Raw genomic sequence first — 27,274 nt, 5'->3', positions numbered from 1 at the left:
TAATAACAGAATTTAAATTAACAAGAAAATTATAGATTAATAAGGTTGCATGATTCCAGAATTTTTTAACATCATAGTAAGTTTACGATATCTGAATATTTTAGAAATTTATTATTTGTATCATTTGCAAACGAAAAAAGTTCAAAAATTCTACCAATCCATGCATATATTTTTTTAGTTTGTATCATCTGTCCCTAATGTTTAAAAAATTACAGGTGTTGTTCATTTTATGACAGGAAAAAGGTTAGTGGATAATCCCAACATATGTTGACTTATTTGTTACAAATATAATTATATATATGATAATTTGGGAAAGAATGTTACAGTGAATTATCAATTTAATCAGTTATTGAAATGAGTACTAGTATGCTGAATGAAATTTACAGAAAAAAAACGGTTATGTGTAGATTTGTGGTAAAATAATCGATTGTGTGGGAGTTATAGATCTATAGACCTTCATTTGCTTGATATACATATATGATACAAGAATGACTTTACAATAGTACTTTCTCTCTTACCCATTGTTTATACAAGTCTGTTGAAAGCAATATTTTCTCTGAAGCAGACTGAAATATTCCCAGAAGTTTTCCAATTTCCTATAATTTCACCAAAATAAAAAGTACTGTATAAATTGAATATCACCACATATCATGACAAACAAATATTACTTCTGCACATTTTCATACCTGTGGAAAAAATTCTCCTAAAACAGACATAAAATAAGATTAACCATTTAGGAAGGAACTCAGTTGTAAAATACATGCAAATTGTCAATGCAAGTCATAATGCTTAATGTATCATAGGGGCAATAACTCATGCACAATTTACTGCAACCAATTTATTTCCCTTGCTTTTCATGCCCAATTACTTGTCTCTAAGTGTATATTGCAAGGAATATTTTTGTTTACAATTTGTTCAAAAAGTTTCAAAACACATTAGCACTTTTTAAGACTCTGCATGGAAAAAAAACATGCTGACATTTCATTCACAATAATTCCTCATATCCACATAATACATGTACCGAAATATTAAGGCTATGAAAACATTAATCTTATTTTAATTGGAAGATGTAGTTTAGGTATTCTGCACTCTAAAAGCAAAGAGTCATAGTCTGAAAGCTTATATAAAAAAAGAAAATTCCTCTGAATGTAGAGAGATGAACCATGAATTAAAAAATGTCTGAATCATCCTGTCCGACCAAAAGAAATATTCACCCGTCATAATGTATGCAACATTTATTACACATAATGACATCAAAAGCCAATGCCAGAATACCCTATTAAAGAAATAATTCAACTTCATCATTAAGTGAAATCTGTTCATGAATATACAGATTCAATATGGCATTGCCTTGTATGTACCTGGTGACTTTTTTTATTGAATGGTACACCTCAATAGTGAAGGACGGGGTAGGCCACCCCAAGTCTCATTCTGTGTAATATGAAGAAAAATTCTTAAAGGGAATAAAATTTTGACAAAGATTATCATAAATGAAGCCTGGCATTATACATTTCTAGGGGTCTCATTTCACCCAGCACCTGGTGTAAAGCTGACATTAGGGGGCTAGACTTATGTGTCATTTATCATACCTCAACAAGATTCCAACACCACAAGACCTGGCCATATCGCCACCTCTCTTGTATCAAAATATAATGAGTTATGATACCTGAACATAAGATTTAATGGGTGAAATCACTGGTCTTTTGTGTGAACATATAAAGCCCAATATTAATGAACTCAGCCCTATAGAAACCTAGGGAGGCTGAAATTAATTAGGAACCCAGTTCATTAAAGAAAGTATAATAGAGCAGAAAATAACCATGGTATCTGGTAACAACACTTAAACCCACATAGAAATGGAACAATATCACAAAATTATTTTTCTTCTTTGTCCCCTTATAGGTATATTGTGTACTTGCTTTTTTTTTAAAGCAAAGGTGAATACAGCTTAAGGAAGACAAGAATTGACTGGTATTTTGTGCAGTTTGTTTGTTAAGGATACAAACAGAACATTGACAAACAACTATTTCACATTGAAACACAGACCAATGATGGAAGCTCATTATTGTCTGTGTGTCTGTGTGTGTTTTTTTATGGAGAGACAGTTGCTCAATAGTAACTTACCTGGTTTAAATCTATAAAATCTTCACTTAGAGGTGACTTCTTCTCAAATTGAATGATCTTGATACAGGCCAAAATGTACAGGCTCCAAATCTCATCTGAAGCAAAAAAATATTTATAATAGTGTATTTTATGTACTACATTACATACATGCATCAATGTCACTATTTCTTTCATATTTATGTGGTAAACAACAAATCAGCCAAATTATTCCTCACAATCATTTTTTTTTAACTTTTGTTCTAGGAATCAAAATCTCAAAAACTAAATAACACTTTTTGCCAAAAGAGTTTCATGTAGTGTATATGACCTTGTTTTTTAAGAGGAATGTGAAACTTGAGGTACTGTGTGCACTGAGCTCATAAAATGTCCCTTCTCCCATATAAGTGTAATGGCAAATCTTATTTATACCCATCATTAAATTAGTGTTACAACATGCATTAATTATGGAAGATAAGATCAATGGAGTATAGATATAGACATCTAATAATTTAAGTCCTATGTCAGTGTAACACTTATCAAGGGATTTGTAGGCATTGATGTTTGTAATTAAACAGCTGAATTCCTAGTTTCCTCTGTGCTGAACATCAAAATTATTTATTAACATTAAAGTGCTGCATCCCTTCTCTTTCATCAACTGTAATGTGACAGTTCCGATGTTTGATCAATGAAGTGTACAATGAATCTTTTTTAGGTTAGCCTACCCAGCACCAGTCAAGTTAGGATCCAAAGGATTCAAACAATAAAAAACTTTTAATGTTCAAAAAATGATGGCACCTAAAACAAAAGGCAAAGAAATAATGTCCATAAGCAAAAGTACAAGGCATAGTTAGCAAGGAACAAGAATCAATAAATGAAAATTAATGAAATTTGGTATGATTGAATAAGTCAGGTATACAGTACTTATTTTTTGTGTGTATGTTGATGGGGGGGGGGGGTTTAATCACAGCCATATCACATTTTAGTTCTTAGTTACCCCACTGCTTGAAGTGTCACAAAGATAGACAAGTCACATAAAGAATTTTTAGGATGAATGTTGGAAACAGAGATACTTATTGAAGGTGGAGGACTAGTGATAAATTGCAGCAATAATAACAATGTTAAGAAACTGAAATACCAGATGAGTGGCAACATCTCGACAGGACTTATACGGGCAACAAGTCACCAGTTCTTTAGAGAAATAGCTGATAGAAGCAACAAATCAACTGAAGACATAGGGCAACAAGGTTTCTCCTTATCCTTTGCAAATGACAAAATATGTTCTCTTAAACCTTTGCAAATTACAGAATGAAGTAAGAATTAGCTCCTCTAACACCTTTGCAAATGACGGAAAAGAGAAAGAACTTTCTTTTGTTATATTTACATAAAAGAAAAAGAATTTGTTTATCAGAGGCCTTTCCAACTTATAGAGAAATGACTTGCTTCTCTGAAAACTTGACAAATTACAGAGAAAAGAAAGAGCTTGCTATTTTTAAAAGTGTGCAAATTACAGAATTGAGAAAGAACTAGTTTCTCTTAAACCTTTGCAAATTACAGAACAGAGAAAGAAAGCTTTCCTCATGGGATTTTTCATCTGATTATTCGTAGAAAATAAAACTGAATAAAAGACAGTAAAAGAAGCCTCAGCTTTTTGCCATGTCAACAATGATACATTGTACTGTACAGAAAATTCTAGGAATGCATCAGTTCTCATTATGAACACTGTAGAAGAAAAAACATTTTGATTCACAAGTGACCAATAAATCAATTCTATAAATGGAAATGTTTTTGCCATGCTGTCCATTCTATTACCAAAGACTGATTCCAAAAGAGGAGTCAGCAGCTTTCCTGACCAATAAAGTCGGAAATATGAGTAGTATCAAGAAAGCTGTTCACCCCCAAGGACTTCACTGAATGAAATGTTGCATCCCCTTCAATCAACATCCCAGCTGATGGATGCCCACAAAAGTCTACCAGGAGAGGCTTTAGGGCTCTCACAGAAGGAAGCAACATAACGCCATCATGTAATGCTATTATCTTGTGAATTTTATTGAAAGGCTTTTGACAAGAATTGAATAAGACATAGTTGTCAAGAGAATACAGGCAGATGTAGTCCTCAATATAGGGTTAAAATAAGCAACATTAATGAGGAAAAAAAGATATTTCCACAGATCCTAAAAACTATTTCAGAAAAAAATTCATACAATTTATTTTAATTGGATTTTAAATCGTCTTTCTGTCTTTTTAATCTGTGAAGAAAAAAAAAATCACTGTTGTTCATTCAGTGTAACTTTTATTCATTACTTGTCAACTTCTAGAGAGCTGTTTTCTTAATGAAATAACGAGTGAAAAATACATCAAATTAATCTTCATATTCCCAGAAATTACATTTGAATGCTGGGATTCTGGAGTGATGAATGCTGTCGCTACTGTTTTTCATCACCAACAGGAAGTCAACCTTAGATGGAGTCCGGACTCGAAGCAATCAGGACCACAGTAGAGCCAATTGTTTTTTTTTCTCCAAGTTATCTTCTTTTCTATTTATCCAGATCTGGTTCTGCTAACCATCAATAATGCTTAAATTTTGAATTAATGACATGAAATCAATTTTCTGTCATTGTGTACCATCAAAATATCGGACTAAACCCTTTAATCCGGACACAAAACAAAAAAGATCTTTATTCTTCATGTGGATGTAATTGTATTAGTTTTTAATGGGGGCATGACATTTATCATAGTTCTTCAGGCAAGAAAAACCCCTAGAGACATATTTGAGACAAAGGAAAAACTGGTTGTGGGTTTTCGATTTTTTCTGTTGATAAAATAATTAACGTCATCTCCTGAGTGTTTTGCCTCTGTTGAACATCCATAAACACCTTACCCCCATTACCAACACAAAAATTAAGACTTCGTCCGGATTCTTTCTTTCTAATTCAATCAAAAATAATTATGTGGCCCACCCGACTGTAGAGAGCAAATTTCTCAAACTGGAGCAACGGTGTTTCCTTTAGAAACCCTCACTTTTATTCAATGTTACAATTATCACTCCTGTAATTTATACCCCCACATTTCGAGTGCCTAATCCAGCATTAAGGTAGTTTGGATGTCAGGTGGTGTGAATTCTGCTGTACCAGCAGACGTTATTCGGATTAATCCATCTTATGTCCAAACCAAACACTATCCCAAATTTCTGACTGTTAATTGACCAAAAAAATTTAAATCATCACATTCCCTTTATCAGATCCAGGTCTGTGGCCTAAATGTTTCAATTTCTTCATATCCCACTCTTCCTTTTATACCTTTTATCTACTAACTTCACAAGGATTATTACATTAATGCAAAACATACATATACTGAAAACATGGACTGATTTTCTTCAATACTTTGTAAATGTTTGTGCAGTTTTAGTAAACAATTGAAATTTTTCTTTGAAAATGTCTTTGCACAATCTTTAACTTTCCAAACTGTTTTGGCAAACTGGATGCAATATTGGCAAAACACTGTCAAAATCAAAAAAAGGCATACTGCATCTAGGAATTGAATTCCTTGTGAGGTCAATTACCAAATGCTTCAAAGTTCTAAATTATCTTGTGGACAAATTGTTTTGAGCTGGAGAGCCAATCAATATATCTCAATTTCAACCAGAAAACTCAAAATGGGATTGCATAAGCTAATTTCAAGGGTTGATCAACAACTGAAAAATTGTCCAATTAAATTCACTGTGCCTTCACATGGCAGTGATGAAGACTGAAGAGGTACGTAGAAGAAATTACACTTTTCCAACTTTCTAATCATTCCAAAATTCTTAAATTTGTCAGAAAATTTTCCCTCAGGGAAATTGACGTTTACAATGGCACTAGTGTTTTCCTATAATCCAAGACATACCTGGATTCTTATGCCACTGTACCATGGTAAATATTAATTAACCTGTCAATTATTTACACACTCACTTTATCTTCTTTTCCCCTTAATTGCTAAATTCAATTATGGACAGAAGTCCTAATTATACGACAGGCCATGCCGTTTTCTTTGTAGACGGTTTTCAGGTAATTCGATGTACAGCTTTGCCTCTAGCAGGCTCTGTTGCTATCTTCTTTCCTGACTTCATTAACCTTGTTTATGATTCTGTTTAGGGACCTATTTGGTCTTGCAAGTTCTTTGTACAAAGGAACCATTTTCTCCTGAACTCTCTGTGAGTTTATGATCCTTAGATGCCTTCTGTGTACCTAAATTCACTAGCATAGTTATTTCAGCAGAAATTCCTTGACTATATATACATTAGGCATTACCAGTACTGTTTGAAAATCAGTTCATCTTTATCATCCTAAATTCTTCCCAAAGGTTAAATCCACTATCTGCATTACTACCTGTATATTTATGAATGCATTATAATAGCTCAAAGTACATTCATGCAGCTACTCTTAATTAACATCAAATTACATGTACCACATTCTGCCCCACTAACAACAGTTTACTGGTATTATCATTCATCTAGCTTATCATGAATGCAGCTAAATATTAATTTCAACATTTATTGAAGGAGTAATAAAATCCCTTGGGTGTTAAATCTAATTGATTCCCATCAAATATTAATCTTGGACTCTGATTTCTATTTTAATAGCTAGAGACTGAAATACTGTCAGTCAGGAAATGCTTTAATTCAGACATTCTATCTCTCTCCCCAGCAGGTGTGTAACAGGAGAGGGCAGGTAAGGGGGATAACTCAGATGTTGGCAATCCTCCACTACCTCTAACATAGGGTTTTTAGATACAGCCCCACTGCCCCACTGCTTTTTAGATATTAGTTACACCCATACTGTCTTACAAAGAAAATCCCTAGATTTTGTGCTGCACTCTAATAAAATGCAAGGAATGTCATATAATGTGTACTCCTACACGGTCTCATATCAACATGCATTTAAGTGTACCAGAGAAGAGATTTTTTGGCTGAGTTTTGGTAAGCGATACACCCTCTTGCATAGTAGAGATAAAAATGCTTTATTTTTTGGTCAAAGTGGAATTGATAATGTGACTTATGAGATGCAGCCAAACTTTTATTATCCCATTAATTAGGTGTTTTGAATTCATTTTTTTTTATCAAGTATTATGTAGAGTATATCACTTTCCCCTGTAGACAACAGAATGATAACATTAGCAAACAGTTAAACCAAACAGCCCTCTCTGTACATATTGAGTTATTTTTTGGCACATGACACTTCGTCAACATTGTTGATAGTGAAGCATGTTGATATTGAACCATTCAGCCTGATTTCTTTATGTGCAGACCCGACCACACTCCATGCACAGTCCAAACAAATTACCAAATTATCTCCCCTTGATTAAACAGTAGCCAAGCCCCACACATTTACGCAAGTACTTCTATGTTGAATTTCTTTATCTTAGTTTGTAATTTAATCCTGAATTTGATTTAAAACGACAAATATGTTCAATTTTTTACTCAAATTTAAAAAGTAGATCTTCAAATAAATTGTTCTCTGCTAAGTGTGGGCATAGGAGATTTTGTATAAGGTTTTTTTTCTTTCAATATTGCAGACACTTATTGAGTGTTGTCTGTTGACATAAATTTTTCACAACCATCACTCTGTTTAATATGGTGACCACAGAAAATCAATATGGAATTATGGCACCTCCTTCCAATTGAAAAACACGGGGTTTTGATTTAATACAAAAACTCTGATTTATTAGAGAAACTTTTGTGTCCAAATTTATTTTTCCCAGCAAACACCTTTATGTCTTCACATTGAAATATAATCAAATTACAGTCTCTAAATGCCTGAATGCATTAATATATTAGACTCTATTCTACCTGTGCAAAGACATCTTTAAGAAATTTCAAAGAAAGATATGCCTTAAAATTTAATATAAATGAATTTACAGTGTCAAAATCAATTTTTATTGATGATTCAGAAATGCAGTTCACATTTATAGTGAATGTTTTATATACTGTGACTCTTACATCAGACACTCAGCTTTATGAAAAGGTGTGAGATTTCTGCTATTTCTCACCTAATGTAATACAACATTGTGATGCCCGATAATGTTTCAGGAGATAACATTTTTGTGTACATTTCACACAAGATGGGACAATATATATAGCATTACTGATTAAAAGCTCCATTTCTAACAATTTTATAACAGTTTTACACAGGTTTTCAAACAATATGTCAACAAATTGGTGTGAGAAAAGTTTCTCTTGAGAAACCCCGATGATTTATGAACTGTGTTTGAAGTAACAACGACACAATATAAATACTCCATTTCCAGAAGCACTTCAGACAGGAAAATATCATTCTCCCATTTCTTTATTTTTGGGTGATTAAGAAAAAATGTTTATTTTTCATGTCTTATAATTTTTCTGGACTATCCAAATGGCCTTCAGGGGAAAATTGCAGACCATAATACACATTTAATCTGAAAATCAAACAGTACCTGAATACACGCATCTACCCCTTCAGAGTTCAATACAAGGAGAGATATCGACAATATTTACATAAGAAATTGATTTTTATTTGCTCATCAGCCCCGATTGGTTGGTCGTTTCATGAGAGGTGTGTTTTATTGCTTTGATTGACTCGATGTTGTTGCAGTCATGCCATCTTAGTTTCAGATTACCCACAGTATACTCCATGTAAAATGTACAGTGTGATGTAAGGTCATTTCACCGGGACAATGGACGATTTTTAGTTTGTTGTGGACCACTGACCGTGTAGTTTACCTGGCCTAGTGATACACATAATGGGAGTGTACTCATCGGGACCCCCCTATCTACAGGTAAATAAGGTCCCCCGGGTCAGGGGGATACCTGTGTAATGGGATTACAGAATGTCTTGTTGTAAAGGTAATTATAGATTGCAGCAGTTTTTTTTCTTGGGTCTGATGGAGCTTGCTGCCAATTTCCAAGGACAGGAATCGTTGAATTTTATGAGCTGTTTACAGCTGTAGTTATATGATTGGATTTCAGGAATTGGACATAGAATCTGTGCAATTTGTTGTGTATAATTAAATCAAGAGAGAAACTGGGAAAGCAATATGATAAAAAAAAAATTACATGACTACCTATTACTTGAGGGAAGAGGCAATAAAACATTGTTATATCAAATCTGCTGAGCATGCAGTCGCCAGCTTCTTTATTGCTACAAAAAAATATTTTTTATGAGAGGTTTTTGCGTATTTTATAATTTTTATACCAGTTTCTATGAAAAGTCTTGATGATATATACAAAAAATAATAGGTACATATATTATTTACTTCTTTCTAGGAAAAGTCTTGATGGGAAAAAAAATAAATAAAAAAATTAATTCTAACTGCCAGGGTATGAAAACTTTTGAAATATTTCCTATTTTTAAAATAAGTAAATATATAAATGAACACATGAAAAATATATTAATTTTTTTAAATTTAATTTAATGACAATTTTATTTTATTATTATGAATTTAACAAAAAATTTCCACATTTTGATTACGAGTTTTAATATTTTAGGAATTTCTGAGATATTGAATCTGTTTCAATTAATTGTCTGCATTTTTGTCTTGGTATGTAATATCTATGCACAAAAGGCACCACAAAAGAATGCTATTTGGAAGAACAAGATAAAATAAAATAAACTTAACCATCAATAAAAACCCCCTTTCTAAAAAAAAAAGGAGATTTTTGTTAACTAACTCATGCAAACAGCAAAATACTTGAGGATTAAAATATCTATGAAATTAACTCGTGTCTCCAAGAAAACAACCCAGCAAGTTGGAAATATTTTTAAGCTCAAGCTAATGAAATAAATATTAATTTGGCTCAGATTAAATTGAAAAGTGCAATTTCAATTAACTCTCAAGTCAAGAATTTGCTCCATTTTAAAAGTGCTATCAAACCATCAAAAAAATAAAGCTACATTTAATCTTCATTTCATTTTTTTTAAATCTAATAGACACATTCGGTCAGACACATTCATTATTTCGAATTTCTAGCAATATAAATTTTTCATGTCATTTCAAATTATTTTTGATAAATTAGTTCTTGTTTAAGTAGATCCTCAGTTATACTTTTATTGTGATATCAAAAGTGCAAAAATATTAATTTTTTTGTTTAAAAAGATGACTTAAGACTTTTTGCAAAAACATCACCATGGTAACTCCCAGGTTCCAGTTTTCCTGACTATAATTCATAGCCACCTTACAAGTGATAGTCTCTAATATGTACTTTACAAGAGATTTTTTAAAAATAATTTTCTATAGATTTTTACAGAAACTTTCATTCACACTGTAAATTAATTTTTTAGATTAAAAAAAAATTAGTATATTGTTATGCATTTTTCAAGCATTCTGTAGGCAAAATAAAACTAGATTACTCTACAAATCATCTTAAATCTGATGTATTTTGGTATCTGACTCCCTTTTGACCTTTTTTTTAAATTCTTGCTTTAATTTTTCTTCTCATATGCTACCTTTAATTAAATCCTACTATGAAGTATCATTTTTCCACCCCTTAGTAAGCAAAGGTAACTTGGAAGTTCCTTGAAGTTGGAACATTATATACTAGATCATAGTCTGGTCCAACTGTGAATCTAATGCATATTCTGTCAGCACCTAAAAGGCTGGGATGCTAAATCAGACCCTCATCTTTTTATCTGCATTTTTTGAAAAACGACAATGTCACCCCTCGTGTCTGGGCCGGGAGATTGATCGCCTTTCAGTGTCCGACCGACCCCCGCTCCCCGACACCTGCTGGCTCAGGTAATCTCTCTCCTGTATGACGACATCCTTATGGAATGTGTGTCATTTTTATTCCTGATGTAAGGTCGGCTTAGGTAACATGGGGTATAGTTTTTAATAAATCTATAAGTATTTTTGCTTACCACAATAAAATGAAGAATCAATATTCCTGCAGTAATAAAGTAAGCATGAAGCTGTCAGATATTGTTATTGAAAGCTGCTGTAAAAATTACAATGGCTAATTGCTCTACATGAAATTTTAAAATCTATATTCAATTTCGACTAACTTACTGGGTAACCGGTCCACAATATCTCATTACATTTAAATACTCCAAATTTCTCCATGTTCAGCTTAAAAACTAAATAATTTAAATAGGTATAATGTTGTTCTTTTGTGAATTTTCAGAGAATTGGTGGAATCAACATTCCAGTCTTTTGAAAATAAACAATTCAAATTAATTCTAAATCATTGACTACAAATAGCAATGCTTAAATGCATTTAAAGTTTTAGCATTAAATATGAATAGAAATCAAAATTTTGGTTTCTAGTTGGTTTTTATCCATTTCAATAAAAAGGAGCAAATTTAAAAAAGGACTTATAATGAGGAAAAATCATATCACTAAACAAAAATGTATTTGTTTTGCAAAATATCTTATCAGTTTTGTTTGATATATTATTCATGACATTTTAAATAAAAAAGCAATTATTTCAATCTTTGATTAGCCAAGTCTACGGCAATAACCATTGTTACACATCGGAAACCGTTCTGACATTTCACACAAATCTAAATTTCACCTGTTTTATTAGTTCCTGTTTAATATTTACACTAACCTTGCACAAATAAGTAAACCATGTCTTTTATAGAAAACAAAATGTCCTGCAAACAAAAGCTGTGGTTTTACTTCCAAGCATATATATTTGAAGTAGTCAAATTAATCGTAAACAGCAATTAGCAAATATTACCCATGTGAGAATCAGAAAATGAAATTCAAACCCTGTCGGCTTATATCAAAGAGAATTATCAACAGAACACACTAATAACTGCCCTTCTTTTTGTTTACTATATTCATTATTGTTTTGTTACTTCACACAGTGGGCAAAAAACATTTCAGAGAATCTATTCTGGACCATTAAATCAATTCCTGGCAAATTAAACAGTAAGGGTTAGTAAATGTGTCTGCAGGCTGCCTGCACTCTGGTGTTAGATACAAGTTTTACGAACACAGAGCATTGGCTACTACTTATTGCTATAAGCCTCCAACTCAACTACTTCACTTTGTCAACCAAAAAAACTGCTAAATCACCCCATTAAAATTAATAAAAAATAGAATCCATACTAACAGACAATTTAGATTAGGAGAAAATGTAAAAAATATTTTTTTTTTTATGTAGAGTTTAACCTAATTTGTGCACAGCTGTCAAACTTGACTATGTCATGAACTTTTATCAATGAGAAAATAAAATACTTCATACATATTTAATAATTTGTATTTATTTAGGAAAAAACAAAATACAGTGGACCCTCATTTTTCCGGACACTTTGGTTCCCAGTGAATTTGTCCGGATATGTGAAGCGTCCGGATACCTGAATCACTAGTTAACAAAACAAAATAACATTTTAAAATTCCGTCCCGATGAAAATTCGTCCGGATACTGAAGCATCCGGATATCTGGCGTCCGGATATCTGAAGGTTCACTGTAACACAATCTTTTATTTAATTTATATTAATCTTTCTTTCTTTTTTTTTTGGAATTTATCCATTTGGTTTTGAAATATATTGTACAAAAAATGTACATGTTTATTTGTTTTCAATATAATTTATGATAGACGGATAAAATCATTTTTGATTTTAAAATTGCTGAAATTTAATTCAAAACTGCAAATTGAATGAAAATACAATGAACTTGAAGGGGAAGGAGGGGGGAGGGGGGCTTAAATGCTTGTCTACTGTGGTAGAAACACAAAATTCCACAAAAGGCACCTACATAAATTCACCTGAGTTGACCCTCCCAGCCCTGTACTCAGTGATAAGAGGAGGGTTTTATGACAGTGTCTCTGATGTGACCTATAGATTTCTACACCTCTGCAGCAGGTAGAGGGATGATATCAGCTCCAGACAAATTACCTGGTGATGCTAAGATCTTATAAGATAAGGCCTGACAGAATTCCCTGTACCGGATGAGACTGCCATTGGTAACTGTCTCTGAGAACTACAGCCTGGTGGTCCATGTTGCCTGGTGCTGATTTAACGTGGACCCCGCTACCAGACAGACAGCGACGTTAAATGTGGTTCCCGCTGGGCGGTGTACCGGTTTGTGTGGTGGTTGATAACTGGTCCCTCCCCGCTGGGACGTTATCTAGTGATACCCCCAAATACAGGAAAGCAACTTCACACAAATAGCAATTTATCTTGCTGATAAAGAATTTTGTTGGCAATAGAATTTTTATGTTATGTGCATTTATCTCTATTGATGAGACAAAAGCAGAAATCAAGAGTTTCGTGTGGTAAAGTGATTTCAGACAAGGGTTCAAACTTCAAATATTTGCGACTTTTTATCGCAATAACAGCCACATGACGTCAGTATTTAAAAATCTTTGTCTCGACAGGCAGAAATTTAAAACTCTTTCTCTTCTCAATCTGTGTCCTTTGACAAAATGCTAGCATTCCTGAAGGACCAATTTCTACCGAATATATTTAATTAAGAAATTGTTGGCGCTATTGCAGTACAGTTCTGTAATGTTTCGTAACACTACTGACTGAATCAATGCGTGGAACCTCCGTTATAACAAGAGAATGTCCTTTCTATCTTGGAATGTCCTGATTATTACAACCTCTGAGGGCCTAACCTTGTCTCTCTCCTGTGTTGCTGTGATCAGTTGGGTGGTGGGGTAGTCATGATGAAAGACTTATATCATCCCCTTCATGTAAAATCATTAATGATCTTTCTAACACTGTTATAATATGGTAGTTTATTGCCTCCCACTATCTTTAATATTCTGTGGAGTATGACAATGTCTGATAACTTTGAAAATATAATTTACTGGCTTAATTTCTCCACAAGAAACACTGAAGTACAGTTAAAATTGGACATTCAAGATTAAATACAATTACCATTTAACCCATCCCAAAATAGATTATATTTATCTGGAAAATTAATTTTGCAGAATACATCACAATTTATAATTTTAATTCACAGGCCTTTAGATTGCTTAAAAAAATTGTTGGTGTAAAAGTAAAGATACACCTCAAATTTTTCCTTAGCAATCTAAAGGCCTGTGTTTTGATTAATATATTTTTAAATGCACCTGAAAGAAACATTATACTTTTCAAACACTGTATAAATTTTTATTTTTAATTTTGGGCCCCTTGTAACTCTCTGACAAATGTGTATCTTAACTCTTTTTAATTGTTTCTGGAGTCTGTAATGCTGGGTGTGGCCATGTGGTCTTGTATTTTATACATTAAGGTGCTGATCCACATTCAACAGGTCTAAACATCCTTATGTTTTATTGGTGTATTGGTGTCACATGGCAGACAAGATCAAAGTGAGGCTGGCTTTTGTTGATATGGTTACTGAGTCTTTAACTGACAGGCTTCATTTTTTATTTATAAATATCCTAGTTTTCTTAAGCCTCTACAAATTGAAAATTAATATGATTGTCTAAACCACATGTAAACAAAAATCTTTAGTATAAACTTAATTGACTTCTAAATCTATATCAATCTTACATTATTCATAATAAAAAAAATTAATTTAAAAATATAATAAACATGATTCTCCACCCTGAGAGAAATTACAAACATGTCATCCCCTTAAAAAATTGTAAAGTGAACTTTGATAAAACAAACTTCAATGTTTCATTTTATATCAAAAGCATTTCCTTGTTATTCAAGACTTTTGTCACACTGGTGTTAGAAGTAAAGGGGATGAATGGACAAACAAGGTTTTTTTTTATTGACTTTGTCCCCAGATAGGGTCTCGTTTTTTGTGTGAGAAATTTATGACATTGTTGTAGAGCCCCCACTCTAAAAGGCTCTGAGCAGTAATTACAGTTTGTACTGTAAAAATATTGTTACAACCCTCAATTATCTCATGGTGTCAAACGCCCAGCACAAATTGCTGGTATAGTTCAACAAGGCAATTTAAAGTCAAGTAAGGTCAAAAAAGTTTTTTAACTGTAAATCAATTGATGTTCTGCTGAAAATCAAGATTTCCTTGAAAGTTAAAAAAAAGTTCTGAAAAAATGATTTTAAAATTTTCTTATAATTCAAACTTACACTAAGTCTGAGGTGAATTTTGTTTCCTTAATATAAAATCACTTTAAAGTTTTCCCAAACAGTTAAGATTTAAAGTTTTGCAGAAAAGTGTCCCATACCAAATTAAAATGCCTGGACAAGGTGTTTTTTAAAAGAAATCCATGTTTCTTTTTATCTCTTTTCTTTGATCAGTTTCATCTACAAAAACATGACATAGCTCCAAGCACCGCATGAGAGATAGAATTTCTGATTTGCATATTTAAAAGAATCATATCACATCATATCAAAGCAGAAACTAATTTCCCCCCAACATACTGTATTACATAATTCATCAACTTCACAAAAAGGCATTCAAAAATTGTACAGGCTTAAAAAGTGCTAAATGTTTATCTCCTTGATATCTTGTAAAATTTGATATTTAGTAAATTGGCCAATAAAATTTGTCTGATATAATAATTACATAAGGCAGTGCATGATCAAGACTTCATAAATAACTAAAAGTGTCTTGGACAGGTAACAAAGATCAGAGTAATCCAATTTATTCCCTTCTAATTGACCAGTCTATCTGGACTAACTAGTCTGTATAATCAAGGTAGATAACCCAGAGATCAAAGGGGAGATCACTGACTGCAGTAATATGACTTGACACTATGTACTATTAGTTTGAGTGACATAATAAACAGCTGTTTCGTAGCCTCTGGAGTGATTGTCTACCTGTTTTCACAGGTACTTCCCAAAACTGACCAGGTCCTGATAATAAGTATAATAGTACTGCTTCCTTCTTCTGATTTTAAGCTACTCAAACTGACAACTGATTAGTCTACACAGTCTAAAGTAGTTCTGGAAGCTTACTTATGTCAGAGTTACATCTAATGCACTCAGGATATTTTTCTTTAATTACTGTGGTGAATAAGGGATATTTTTTACGTTATGGTAAGTTCATGACTTGATTTTCTTTTCAATTCTTTCTAATCTACCATATTTCACAATTTCCTGTGGTTGAATTGTTTTGGTTTTTAATTTGCGAATAAAGGGGGATATAAATTCATGAATCACTTTTATTACGGAGACTAAGTGACCATTCTGTAGTTGTCAAAACAGCCCAAAAGTGACAGATTGTCCAGAAGCGAAAGATCAGCCTGATAAAACAAGGTTTCACTTACCAAAGAAAAGCCTTTAATCAATTAATTAAATCTATTCAATTGAAGTTTAAAGTGGTAAAAGTTTTCCCAAATAAAGTTCTGATGGCCCCAAATAGACCCTATAAATTTGTTGTTAAGACTGACCAAATTGTTTTCGTATCAATCAAAACCAATTAAGTAAAATCAATCAGTGAGCTGCCAAATAAGAGAGGGGATTCTATGGGTTATCAAAATTCGCTGGGCTAAGCCTATTTTCTTATCAAAATGTTTACACAAACATTAATGCAATCAATGAGACCATTTCACAATCAATACCACAATGTTTCTTACAATGGTAACACAGCTACAAGACTTGGGAGGGGGATAAATAAAAAAGAAATTGTTAGATCTGCTACCAGACAAAACACACAGTGTTATAGTGTGTGAAAATATAAAGTCTTTGAATGAGGGGATTTCAATAAAATTAAACTAGTTGAAGTTCTCTAGTCATTCTGAGCTTACTATCAAAATACATCAGCTACTGTTAAACTGATTTAAAAGATGTTTTCTTTCTTTTCAAAAACATCATTCTGGGTATAGCGTTTCGTCTTTGTTTGGGTGTACCAGACTGCAAACATGGTTTGTGTACAATGTCCAGAATATAGATCTTTTGCAAATATTGATTCTTCACAAACTTTTGAGAAATTATCCCTAATGAGAAGGTATTGCCTTCCCAAAACTGTGCAGGTGAGAACGGGGCTTAACTATATGGCCCGAGGGGTTCCAGGTGGGAAGAATCTCTATGACTAATTACTGTTTGTAATAATTTATATAATACACATCATCATTTGGTAGCATTATGTATTCTCTTGCACTCTTAGTACCATGTTTATTGCTTAACCAGTCAAAATTAATGCTTAAAGTTACTCTTCAGTCCAAAATTAAATAAAAAAAAAAAATCTAGGATTATTTTTACAAGAATTTCATCTTAATTCTGAAGGATTTTTTTTTTCAATTGGTTTTTTGACTTCTAAATGGTGTATTGAAATTAAGATATGTCAAAGCGGTTCAAATGTCTTTTAAAGCCATGATATCATCTCTCTCTACAAAATATGTTTACCTGGATTTTCAAGTGAATAAAGTTTTGAAAAATTAGTCTGATTGAAAAGATAAGATTTTAACGAGTATTTTTAGCACGTACATCACCTTGTGTACCATTTATCACTGAACACAACGTCACACCGCACAGTCTAGGTGTAAAAGGTAGCGTGTTTTAAAGGGGCTGGAACAAGAGACGCGCATGGATCGTTTTCAGTTGCTCTGGACTTGCTGAGTGGGGCATTCATTCATGTATCATCCTCCGGGACTAAACTATTGTGGATATATAGGTAGACTTATTGATCAGTGCTATAGTTTTGTGTTTGAGGAAAAGCATGTTAGATTTCTACCGAGGGACAAAAAAACTGGAACTTAAAGTTGAGGGATAGACTTATTGTTCCTAAATTTCTCATCTATAAATGTAAAAAAAAAATTCAGGTAAGATGTGTTAACTTTTCATTAACTAAGGAAATGATTAATTAAGAAGTAGCCTGAAATTAAGTAGGTTAATGAAATCGAATTGATCATTTGCCATGGATGGCTGATGATTCTTTGAGTTAACAAAGGAGAGAAAAGGCTCTGAAATCAGAAGTCGATACATTTGATTGATCTGTCGTTAACAAAGTCAAAATCATGAATAAAATGGAGGATTTCTGGTGTAGGTGCAGTCCTTCAGGTGTAAATGGATTTGAACTAAATACCAACAAAAAAATAAGACTTTCAACACAGATTCTTTAGCGATTTATTTAAATGTTTTTATTGTAATCTTATCACATAATGGGAGAGACAGTTTTAGAAATGCAAAAGTTTACGAACAGAGTGTAAAATTGAAAAGGTTTTTTCTTTCAATGCGACTCAAACAAAACAAGGGAAAAAGCCTTGAATTTTTTTTTTAAATATGAAAGCATTGCTTTCTCACACAAAAGCTGGTTATTATGTAGGATTTTAGATTTAAATTTGTGCAAACAGTTTGTAATGGCAAAGTCAACAGCACTTTTTCAAGACTCGCCTCCCCGAAAGGAAAAATGTTCTGACAATGTCTCCGAGATTAAATTACATTTAAACCCTCCGAATTTTCATACACTGTAAGGAATAAGGTAATGGGGGTAACCATCGCAATGAAAATAAAAGACAAATAATTGTTAAATAGAGAAACGGAATGAAAAACCGCCTCTCTAACAAAGGCCCATCTGATGGTACTCTAACAATAACATTGTCAAGCAATTTTAAAATCATCTTTAATAAAATATGACAGGTAGAAATTTCATCAATTTTTTTCCTATCATCAAACTTAATTGAATAAAAAGTCTTTGTACGCAAGAAAAAATTTTAAGAAAAAAACTTTGCATGAGGACAGACAATTTCTTGTCATTAAAATTGCTGTGTGTCATTGCAAGAAAAAAAGGTTTTTGTATTCCAAATGTAGAGATATAAAAGGAAGAGCTTACAACAGATTAGGATAAAATTCACCAGTCCTCGCTGGAAACAACGCATATCTGCTGTGTGTACATGGCTTCAGGGAACGAAGTGTTGTCTGTTTTGCTCCGAATACATTCATTATTTATGGAAGATAACAGATAAAAAGGCCCCTGTTTTAAAATATTTTCCTTTTTTTCCCTTTCCTTCTAAGCAGTTTACCAGAATCATCTAGAAAAAAAAGTCATCAGAAAAAAAAATATTGCTCAAATAAAATAAAGGTTTTTTTTTGTTGAGGAAAAAAAATGAACAAAAATTATGGAGAACGAATAGATAAATATTTTCCACTTCAATTATATACACGTATTGAAATTCTGCTTGGAAGAATATTCTGTATTTATGTATTTCACCTTAACAGAAAGAAGCAACTTTGAGAGGAAAAACTATCCCAAAATGTAAATGGCTATATTTAAACAAAGCACCGCTCTCAAATATCTTTTTTTGTGAAATCTTATCAATAGATCTTTTCCTGTGTTTTGTTTTAAAAACATTCCATTAAAGTCATATTATAATACCAAATTGTGCACAGTATATGCATTATATTCATAAGAATAAAAATCTGTGTAATATTTGGAAGGCTACATGGTAAAGTTACGTGTATTTGCCGTCAATGAAATGGTGAAAACGAAACTCTCCAATAATGCATCTGATGATTATCTATGACTCCTATGTGCAGTGTAGTAATACCCATTACAACAAAGAGCCTGTCTAACTTTACATGAAATGATACGATCAAACTTCAATCTAGTCAGGCAAAGACTTGCGTTTTCCCTGAGAAATTAACTAATTAAAGCTCCCTATTTTCCCCCGCCCCTCCCCTATCCCTGACCTCCACCCCTAACCTGTGTCTGGCTCTTATACCCCTGGTTAAATTAGTCAGAGTGAGCACCTGCCGAACTTACCAGGCTGAGAGATGTACAGTGTAATTATACTGCTGCGCTTTGTTAGATTTATGGTCACGAGACATATTCAGTGAAATCTTTCTGCCTGGGTACCTCAACAAACATTTCAATACCCCAAATCTATGCATAAGTCTGCACAACCTTAAATCTCCCCTTTTTGATTTGAAAATTGAAATGACTCCTTTTCACAGATGCAAGATGGAGAAATTATTGAAGGCAGCATTAAGATATGAGGAGAAGGCATTATGTGACAAAAACATAATAAAGAAATAAAAAGTCTAAAGAGCAGCCAGGCATCTAATTGGTTTATCTCGAATATAATCTCATATCTGTATGAGTAAATTTCACTTTTGAAAGGTAAATTTGCATTGGGAATGGACCGTATCAATAACTGACGACAAAAATATTTTATTCCGCTCAAAAAAATTATTGAAATAGGTCAAGTATGATTTTTTCCCCATTTTTCACAAATAAGGATATGCTGTGGTCGGTCAGGATTCCGCTGGATAAGGCTCTATCTTCTTATCATGTATTTTCTGAAGCCCTAAGTAATGCTGGATTAAACATGTAATCTGTTTGCAGATCAGCATTATACTTTGTGATGACAATAAATCTGTGATAGCCTAATCTGGGATTATATTCTGTTTTTCTCTTTCTCCAGGTGAATGTTTCAGACAACCTCGCCACCGCCTGACCTCACAGTATGGCTACAAAGTCCGGGACAGACACTACTGAAAGCCACTCAGCATGACCAATGCAATGACCGTCAATTATCTATTCTTCCTCGGAATCCTTATTCCCTGTATCATCACCATCGCTCTCTTCATCGTCTTCATCTACTGCATGCGAAAGTTCAGGATACGACGAGAAATTATGACAAAGAAGCATGACCCCCATGGACGACTGAGGAAACTCCATGGGGCCTACGCTCCCCCACCCCCTCCTCTCCCTCCCATGTGGAGCAGACAGTCCAAACAGTTTAAACAGAAGGACAGACTACTGAGTGAGAGGGACAATGAGGCGTACGAGGCAACTGGTGAATTATCACCAGACCAGCCCAACAACCCTCAGCTGTATCAGACGTGTAACGACAGCGGGATGTCAGATCTCAGTGAGGGACAGTACCGATACGAGAGAGAGCGACCGTATTCACAGTCCTCAACGGATTCCGAGGATTCTGGATTTCGCAGTTCCAGATCTGGACAATACTTACATAGTGCACAAAATAGCAATACTCAAGACATGCCTCTGTTCAAACCTATAAAATCTCATAGAGAAAGTCTAACAATGACTGTGCAACAAGGGTGTTCTTCAAAACAACCCAGTCCAAGTCACCGATCAAATTCCAACTGTGACTTTTATCGCAGTTCTAGTCGACAGTCTAAACATAGAAACAGTCGTCCTTCCTCCAGGAGGAAAGCTAGTGAAAGGTCCTCATCCGCCATTCATCAAACTCCATCCCCTTCCTGTACAAAACTTGATCCTATTACCATGACATTTATAAGTAACTCATCTCCATCAACCATAGATCTCCTACCACCGCAACCCTCCTACAGAAAAAGTACCCCGGAGGCCATAGATCTGCAGCAAATAGAGACAGATGTTAAACTTAACCATATTCCTTCTATCTCTCAGCAGTGTAGACCATTGACTATGACGACTGCTATGGTACATACCCCTCTCCATCACTACCCAGCAAACACCCCGCGTATGTCATATTCTGTTGTATGAAACATGGAGTATTTTCTAAATGGAATATTGTGATAGAGATGTGATTTTGTTCAGTGTTTCTCTGAGTAGAGGATTAATATTTCAGTGAGGCGATATCCTTGTGCAATTTTCAGACAGGATGTATCCATTTAGCTTACAAAGCAAGTACATGCTGTTGACAATATTTATTTTGTGTGAATCTGCAGACTGCAGAATAAAAATCAAACAAGAAATCCTATATAATTTCGAACCTCTGGAAATCCGCAAGGAAAAGAGAAAACCCAGCTCTCCGGGTATTTAACAGGACCAAGTCTGTGATAAATAGAAAATGTCTGATGATCTACTTTCACTTTGTGTCAGTTTAGACAGAAAGTTTCGTTTCCTGGACAATTTTATTTCGATGCCGGAATTCACGTGTTGTGTAAATGGTTGTGATGACAATCAAAATACAGTCTTTGTGACGATTGTCCAGCGAACAATCCATTTTTACTCAAAGACACAAACTAAAAAGGATTTTTGTTATGATGATGGAGAAGAAACATAATGTTTCTGTTAGGTAAATGTGATGTAACTTTGAAATGAGTGGCAGTGATGAATGAAGAGTATATTTTTCATAATTTCTATGCTAATTATTTGAACCAGGAATTATTCAGCTTCATAAAGAAGCGTGAAATAAATAAGGAGAAACTCTTTTTATGTAGATTTTTTATTCTAGTTTTTGATGGACATATGTGTCTGTTGAGGATTAGGTTAATGCAGTGTGAAGTAGACTGGCATTTATAGCACGATTCAAAAAACCACAAGGCAAATTTAAAAACACAAACCAAAAGCAAGGAGACCAGGGTATAATATCATATCAGTTTTGTGTGACACACACACCCAGTTTAAAATTTGAAAAATTTCTGATCGATTTCATCTGTCTGGGATTTCGTTCCTTGGTCAACCGTGACAAAACATACGTATTTTGCACAAAATTAAACATTTCTAACTTACACACAAATCATTTAAAATTCAATAAAATTTAATCTTTTCCAAATTGACTTTTTGATGTCGGAGATATAAAATGCATGCGGATATATCGAGCATACAGAGCCAGAAGGGCCAATTAAATTGCCTTTTTATCAACCTTATGTGATCATCCTCCATGAAAAGTTTTGTATAACATCCATCATTTCTCCCTTGTATGAAATTTAAATTTCAAAAACATTTCAAGCTTGATAGTCTAAAAACCTATTACCACTAAATATTTTTGTCATTGAGAAAAACAAGACTAAGGAGATCTTGCCATACTTTAGTCTCACCACAATGGAATCCTCTCAATCTCCATGTTTCATTTTATAGGTTAATTTTTGGTTCATTTTTACCAAATTAATTAATTTAAGCAATGAGCCTCCTTAAAAATTCTTTCTTTGCCAAAAAATGTGGATTCAAATTTTTGTAAAAAACACATTTGTGAAACATTATTTTAATTATTTTTTTAGGTATTTTTTCACTCTGCTTTTTTCTTTACACAATTATATTATTGTCTGTTTACATCCAAATATGGCTATAACTAAAAAATTAATTTTTAAATGGTGAACTCTTTCAAAAAAAAATATTCAGTATTCATACTTAAAGAGAAAAACTTGAGTTAAATATTTACTGACTTTGTTTTTTCTTTTTACTTCTTGCAAAATCTTTGATATTTTAATTCTTCATATGCGGGCAATTTTGTGTGAAAAACTCACTATACAAAGCACTATCAAAAGCTAGAGCAAGTGTGAAATTCAACTCTCATAACCATGAATGAATTTTTATTTCTAGTTAGAGAGTGTAAATTTCAGACAATTACAAATGATTTCATTTCTAAAATAAAGATGTTATGAACGGTGTAACAACGTTAGATTGTATCGGAGATTTGATAAAGTCCTATTTGATTTCCTACACCCTACTAAAGCTATCAGATACTGTGGAGATGGTAACTCTATACAAACCAAAACAATTGACTCTTTATGGAGATATTCAGGGCCCGAGGCTGATAAAAAAATCTAATACTATACGATACAAAAGTGGGAACTCAGTTGACCCCCACAGTGGAAAAATTAACCTGGGTGATCTCATAGAAAATGTGGGCATGGCTAATATATCAAGAAATATTACCAACAGATTTTTTTTCACTTCGGTTTGATATGATGTGGACCCTTAATGTTACAAATTCTGAAAAGATTGCTATATTCTCTCTAAGAAAAACATGGGAAAGTATTTACCTTATACTCTTTTCACATATTTCATATGAAGAAGTCAAGAATTTGAAAGGAATAGAATTATTTTAATAAACCTGCCCAATTTATTATCCTGTGAAAAGGATAATATATTCGGCTACATTGTCCACGAGAGGTGATTCTCATACGGAGTATATTAGGCGTAACTTTATGTTGATGATTTCATTTCCACACATGCAGAGAGAGCCATTGATAGGCAAAAGGAGCAGGACATCTTTTTAGAAAACTGATAAAATGTCCTGTGGCCCTAATAATGGACCGTCCCTGTTACCAGGGCTTAGGAACTGAATGATGTGACAGAAAAAAGATACAGTGACAGAATCCGAAACTCTCTTCTCAATTGACAGAGCTAAGCTTAATGTCTGATCTACAAAAAGTGGTAGACTAGTCATAATGAATGTCAAAAAGGGGATTAAAACCAGTGTAATGGTAGACACAGGGTAAAAAAAGCCAACTCAAGGACCTAATCCTTTTCCCATCCTATACTTTATACACTAATCTAAAATAGCTGTTTCTTCACCCTCTTGTTGCTTTTTTTTTTCAGATAAAAGATACTTCATAAAAACATTCATGAAAGCTTCTTACTAGAAAAAAAAAACTTCCATAGAAACTGATAAATTATCATGCATTCAATAAAAGAAAAAAAAGGATAAAAAAGACACCAAAATTTTTTTACTGAAAAAAAAAATCCATCATGATAAGTAAATGAAAGAGAATGAATGTTTTTTATGAATTTTCTCTTTAAAATTCCAATTTTCCTGGTTTTTACAATGAAGTCATGGGTCATCAGTCTATATAAATCATACATTGCCATGGATCATGTGTGGTCAACATACAACATCATTAAATAATCGCAGGTGTGTTGACTCCAGTAATTCTAACAATGTAAAAATGTAGTAAATTTTAATTTTTAATGGAGGACCAGTGTACCATAGGAATTTAAGAGATGGCAACCAGATGACTAATTTCAAAATGAATCTGTTTCCACTTTTTAACACCTGAGGTTAAATGTATATTCATTATATTACATAAATACTTAAAATACAAACAACAGAGAGGCAAAAAGAAATCCCAAAAAAAAAGAAAACATCAATGATTTTAACTCTAAATATGAACAGATTTTATTTTAAACATCATGTCCCTACAACCACTTAGGCCATCCTTAAAAAAATGTTTGTTTGGAATTGCCGCCTGAAGGGTTTCAGACACAGGAGGGAGGGAGGGAAATTATTTTTTTTTTAAATTGAAGATAAATTTTGATAAAAATCTCAGTAAACAGTAAAAACATTTTTTTTTTTACTTTAAAAAAAAAGCATCTACCATCAAACCCCCCCCTAATTTTTACAGAGATCTGAGACTATATTTCAGTGTTTTGTATGGTGCATGTGATGCATGTAATGGGCAAAAAAAATTGATTAAATAAAAAAAAATCATCTTACTTTTGGTCAATAAAATTTTTTCAGGAGGGGGGTATTTCAGTGAGGCGGGAGGCAATTCCAAACAAACTATAATTCTATTTTGGCCTTATTTAAATTTATTTTTTTGTGTGCCTTTCAACAAAGAAACAAACACTACAATTTTCTGTTGAAACATGTATTTCACCAGTATATACGGTCAACACTCAATAAACCACCACTGTGAGCGAATACCTGGTAACTGTACCCCTGATAATGAGAGGTAATTATGCATATCACAAAAATTAATCACCAAACCACAAAGATCAAAGCGACACCAATTCATCAACATATTGTTTTATAGAAGCTCCGACATTGCACGACATTGCACATCAATGCGGCAGCTATTAGCCAATGCTCATCTTCTCTCTGGAATTCTGGTCTCTATTTATCATCGAGTGATTACCATGCCATATCACATGGAAACTTTTTGTTAACCCTTATCAACAAGAGCAGATCATGTCAAACCTTTGAAGTGATCAGCACTGGGTATCTAAAGGGAGATAACCCCCTGATAAAATTCAGTGCACCAGTGTTACATTATTACATTATTTTACATCAAATACACATACTGCTTAATGAGGTAGAACTAAAACGGTTTCTCTCTAATTCCATGACAGTAATATTCAAATTGGATTATTTTAGTACCACTATGGAAGAAGAACTTGAAGACCTAAGTCTGACCAAGAATAGTAGAATCTGCATCAAGTTCTACTCTGATTTGGCTCAGATGCCGTATTTCAACTTAGACAATCTAACTTTTGATCTCATTCTCAATTTTACAAAAAGAATATATAATGGAATGGGAAAAGAATCCTATGTTCCAGGTCAAATCAACAATGGCAGTAGATCCAGAACAGAAGTAGAATCTTTAGTCCTTGGAATGATCCACAATAAGAGAAGAATCTTACGTCCTAGAACTAATCCTCAACAGGAGTAAAATCTAAAGCTCTAGGAATGATCCACAATAAGCGAAGAATCTTAAGTCCTAGGACTAGTCCACAATGGGAGTAGAATCTTAAGTCCTATGAATGATCCAAAATAGGGGTAGAATCTTAAGTCCTATGAATGATCCAAAATAGGGGTAGAATCTTAAGTCCTGGGAATGATCCAAAATAGGGGTAGAATCTTAAGTCCTAGGACTGATCCACAATAGGAGTAGAATCTTAAGTCCTAGGAATGATCCAAAATAGGGGTAGAATCTTAAGTCCTAGGAATGATCCAAAATAGGAGTAGAATCTTAAGTCCTATGAATGATCCAAAATAGGGGTAGAATCTTAAGTCCTATGAATGATCCAAAATAGGGGTAGAATCTTAAGTCCTAGGACTGATCCACAATAGGAGTAGAATCTTAAGTCCTAGGAATGATCCAAAATAGGGGTAGAATCTTAAGTCCTATGAATGATCCAAAATAGGGGTAGAATCTTAAGTCCTATGAATGATCCAAAATAGGGGTAGAATCTTAAGTCCTGGGAATGATCCAAAATAGGGGTAGAATCTTAAGTCCTAGGACTGATCCACAATAGGAGTAGAATCTTAAGTCCTAGGAATGATCCAAAATAGGGGTAGAATCTTAAGTCCTAGGAATGATCCAAAATAGGAGTAGAATCTTAAGTCCTAGGAATGATCCACAATAGGAGTAGAATCTTAAGTCCTAGGAATGATCCAAAATAGGGGTAGAATCTTAAGTCCTAGGAATGATCCACAATAGGAGTAGAATCTTAAGTCCTAGGAATGATCCACAATAGGAGTAGAATCTTAAGTCTAAGGTATATTCCACAATGGGAATAGAATTTAGACCTATGACTGATCCACAACTGGAATATAATCTAAAGCCTTGGGACTATCCACAACGGGAGAAGAATCTAATATTCTAAGAATGACCGATACTGGATGTAGAATTCATGACCTTTACAAACATAAGTTTAATCCTCTTGTGCTTAGTGGTTACATAGAAAGTTTGTAGCAAAATTAATCAAACAACATCATAGTGAATTTTGATAAAATATGAAGTGTGATTTATAAGAAGAATTTAGAACTTCTAATTTTAGTGGAATATTAGGTGTAGCATATTAAAATGAAAAAAAAATAGATAAAAAGGAATATAAACTTCAAAGGCTGCCATACAATTTTTTTTCTCCGTTTTAGGACGTCAGGTCAGCTTT

The 27,274-nt window shown here is 33.3% G+C and overlaps 2 protein-coding genes across 3 annotated transcripts in view; one reads left to right on the top strand and one right to left on the bottom strand.

The window, feature by feature from the left end:
• The window catches only part of LOC134251136 (U3 small nucleolar RNA-associated protein 6 homolog), a 62,826-nt gene that overhangs the window by 12,448 nt on the left and 23,104 nt on the right, over positions 1-27,274 (bottom strand). The window contains exons 15-16 of the mRNA XM_062733495.1: positions 2,125-2,219; positions 519-596 (exon numbers count right to left, since the gene is read on the bottom strand). Of these exons, the coding sequence (XP_062589479.1) occupies positions 519-596; positions 2,125-2,219 (173 nt within the window). The remainder of the gene's footprint in view (positions 1-518; positions 597-2,124; positions 2,220-27,274) is intronic.
• Positions 8,709-22,086, top strand: LOC134251133 (uncharacterized). 2 transcript variants are annotated; one of them, XM_062733491.1, is made up of 2 exons: positions 8,709-8,892; positions 20,346-22,086. In XM_062733491.1, exon 2 carries the CDS (start codon positions 20,432-20,434, stop codon positions 21,413-21,415), a length of 984 nt encoding a protein of 327 aa, XP_062589475.1. In that variant the 5' UTR covers positions 8,709-8,892; positions 20,346-20,431; the 3' UTR covers positions 21,416-22,086. The 2 variants fall into 2 exon arrangements, with proteins under 2 accessions (XP_062589475.1, XP_062589476.1); XM_062733492.1 differs by lacking the exon at positions 8,709-8,892 and adding an exon at positions 17,463-17,744.

Source organism: Saccostrea cucullata, unplaced genomic scaffold, assembly GCF_032062105.1.
Source record: "Saccostrea cucullata isolate Sc308-1 unplaced genomic scaffold, CSIRO_AGI_Scuc_v1 ctg84, whole genome shotgun sequence".
NCBI lineage: Eukaryota > Metazoa > Mollusca > Bivalvia > Ostreida > Ostreidae > Saccostrea > Saccostrea cuccullata.
This window is presented reverse-complemented; position numbering and strand designations above follow the sequence as displayed.